At 42.5% G+C, this 2,353-nt stretch overlaps 1 protein-coding gene across 1 annotated transcript in view; it reads left to right on the forward strand.

The window, feature by feature from the left end:
* The window catches only part of LOC106815726 (zinc finger protein Pegasus-like), a gene marked incomplete at its 5' end in the record, with an annotated part of 31,650 nt that overhangs the window by 25,468 nt on the left and 3,829 nt on the right, over window positions 1-2,353 (forward strand). Inside the window, 3 exon segments of the mRNA XM_014820227.1 lie at window positions 903-992; window positions 1,668-1,814; window positions 2,161-2,239. Coding sequence (XP_014675713.1) covers window positions 903-992; window positions 1,668-1,814; window positions 2,161-2,239 — 316 coding nt within the window.

The following is a 2,353-nucleotide window of genomic DNA, read 5'->3' on the forward strand; positions in this document are numbered from 1 at the left end:
AGAATCATTGCATGTAATAGAAAGAAATTTTGTACCATCAATACAATAATGTGCAAACCTCAATAAAAATGGCGTTAAATGAGCTTAAAAAGCTATAGACACGATAGACAGTTAAATGATGATCACAAATTACAGTAAGTCAGTAAAATCAGTCAGTAAATCAAGGTATGTTGTAGAGGTGACAGTGTTTAAAAAATTAGAAGGGTTTATTAATGTGATCCAGCTAAGTTTTAGAGGTGACATGCAGTGATTAAGAATGGGGTCATTAAATTAATCCCGGTATGTTTTGTTCTGTGTATGAATTCCGATAAAATGTCTGATAAAATGTCCTTGAATTTTTGATAAAATGTCATTGAAAAGTCCTTGACAAAAATTTCAGTTCTCCTGTATGAATTATGAAAGGAGATGTGGTGTATACGGTATATGACTGGGGTCTGTTGTCAGAAACAAAATTAGTCTTAACATTAGTCTTAACATTAACATTTTCTCCTAGACTGTCGACATCACTTTGTTTTGTATTGTTATGAGGAAATCTGCTACGATTTTTCATTCTCGTAACTTCGCAGCGTTTCTGTCAATGGTCTAAGAGAAAAAGTTAATGTCAAGACTAATGTTAAGACTAATTTTGTTTCTGACAACGGGCCCCTGGTGTATAGGAAATGTGTAAGGTGTATAGGGGAAGTGTGGGTTGTAGTTCAGTTATCCATGAGTGGAGACGATGCTAGGTGTTCCGTGGGTGCGAGGTGTGTGGTGAGTAGACGAGTTGTGTGAGATTGGGTGAGTAGTAGAATCCCCCAAGATCACGCTCTCCCTCCTCCGTAGCACTATTCAGAGCACGTTCGATCTTCCGCAGGTTTTCGCAGGCTGCCAATATGCGGCGCCACCGTATGCGGCACACGGGCTTCAAACCGTACGAGTGCAAGGTGTGCGGGAAGCGATTCTTCCGCAAGGATCATCTAGCCGAACATCTCGGGACACATTCCAAAACACATGTACGTCGCAAATTTGCTCGCGATAATCGAATTGTCTCTTATCCTTGACGTTGGTGGATGGATCCTTTGCTAACGATAACCTACTATCGTTAGCGCTGAGATGCGAACAGCAGGGTGCATTTATGTCTCAGAGATAAAGGTTGAACGTAATTAAAACCTGTGTCGAGCAGAAGCAGTGGCAGCTGCGCTGGTGTTTGCCCATTGTTTTAGGATTAGGGTTAGAGTTTAAGGTTATTATACGAGGTGAGGTTGGCAGTTGCATCTTAATTGTGTTAGGATGAGCATAATAGCACCATTGATGCAGCCGTAATAGCCAGCGTTAACTATCGAGGCGGCGCGGCGGTGCAATGTGTTTGTTGGTATCTAATCGCAAACGTAGTTTTGTGCTGTAAATTATAAACGTGTACAAAGCGTGATAGATAGTGTAAATAGTTGAGGTCACTGGGGAGCACGGTTGATGATATTTGCACACGAACTAGACTTGTGGGTTTAGTGGCACTATTCCCAGCACCAATGTGTTTTTTTTTTGTCGTTTCTGAACTGCGGCGAGCCAGTGTGTACAGGATTGCTACGAAGTCTGTGATTGTGACGACCACTGTACACATACACCTTTTCATCGCTTTTTAAATACGCATATATTAATGTTTTTCTATTTCGTCTGACCTCGATGTCCAGAAACTTCATAAAGGTGTGAAGAAGCTCCAGAAGGGGGCAGCACCCAGCCTGCTGCCGGCTCTATGGAGAAAGCTTGGCTACCCAGAGCCACCGAACAGTACTGCATATCCTCGCCACAGTATGGTGGATAGTCTGTCAGCGCCTGCTGTGAGTATATGCTCTGTCATTCCGGATGGAGCTATATAATAATAATTGGAGCTATATGGAAGCCTCAGCCTCTCTAGTTATCCTAGAGTAAGCTCTCACTCTGCTTGTACGATACATGTAGTAATTTATTGCGTAGAGTTGTGTTCTCTGAGACTCATGTTTCATCTCATGTTTCATCTCACGGTCGACACAAGAAATGTTGATCGAAGTCTGTGCCTTCTCAGGCTAAGTAAGTTGTATAGCTAGCGGGGTGCGGATTTTCTGTGGTTGCTGTTTAATTATCGATGTTGGAACAGCGTGGAGTTAGATATGCAAGCAATCTGAAGTGGGATTTCTTTCATTACAGAGCATATACAAGTGTGCCATATGTGATAAGACATTCCAGCGTCATTATAACCTGAAGTTGCATCAAGCCGAACACATGGGTAAACACCTCTTCTATACTTGTGACGACAGTGATGCTAAGATGTCGTCCTGTTGTTACGTGCTGACTCACACAGCGTTCCCCTCTCTCTCTCTCTCTCTCTCTCTCTCTCTCT

Source organism: Priapulus caudatus, unplaced genomic scaffold (genome assembly GCF_000485595.1).
Source record: "Priapulus caudatus unplaced genomic scaffold, Priapulus_caudatus-5.0.1 Scaffold1187, whole genome shotgun sequence".
Classification (NCBI taxonomy): domain Eukaryota; kingdom Metazoa; phylum Priapulida; class Priapulimorpha; order Priapulimorphida; family Priapulidae; genus Priapulus; species Priapulus caudatus.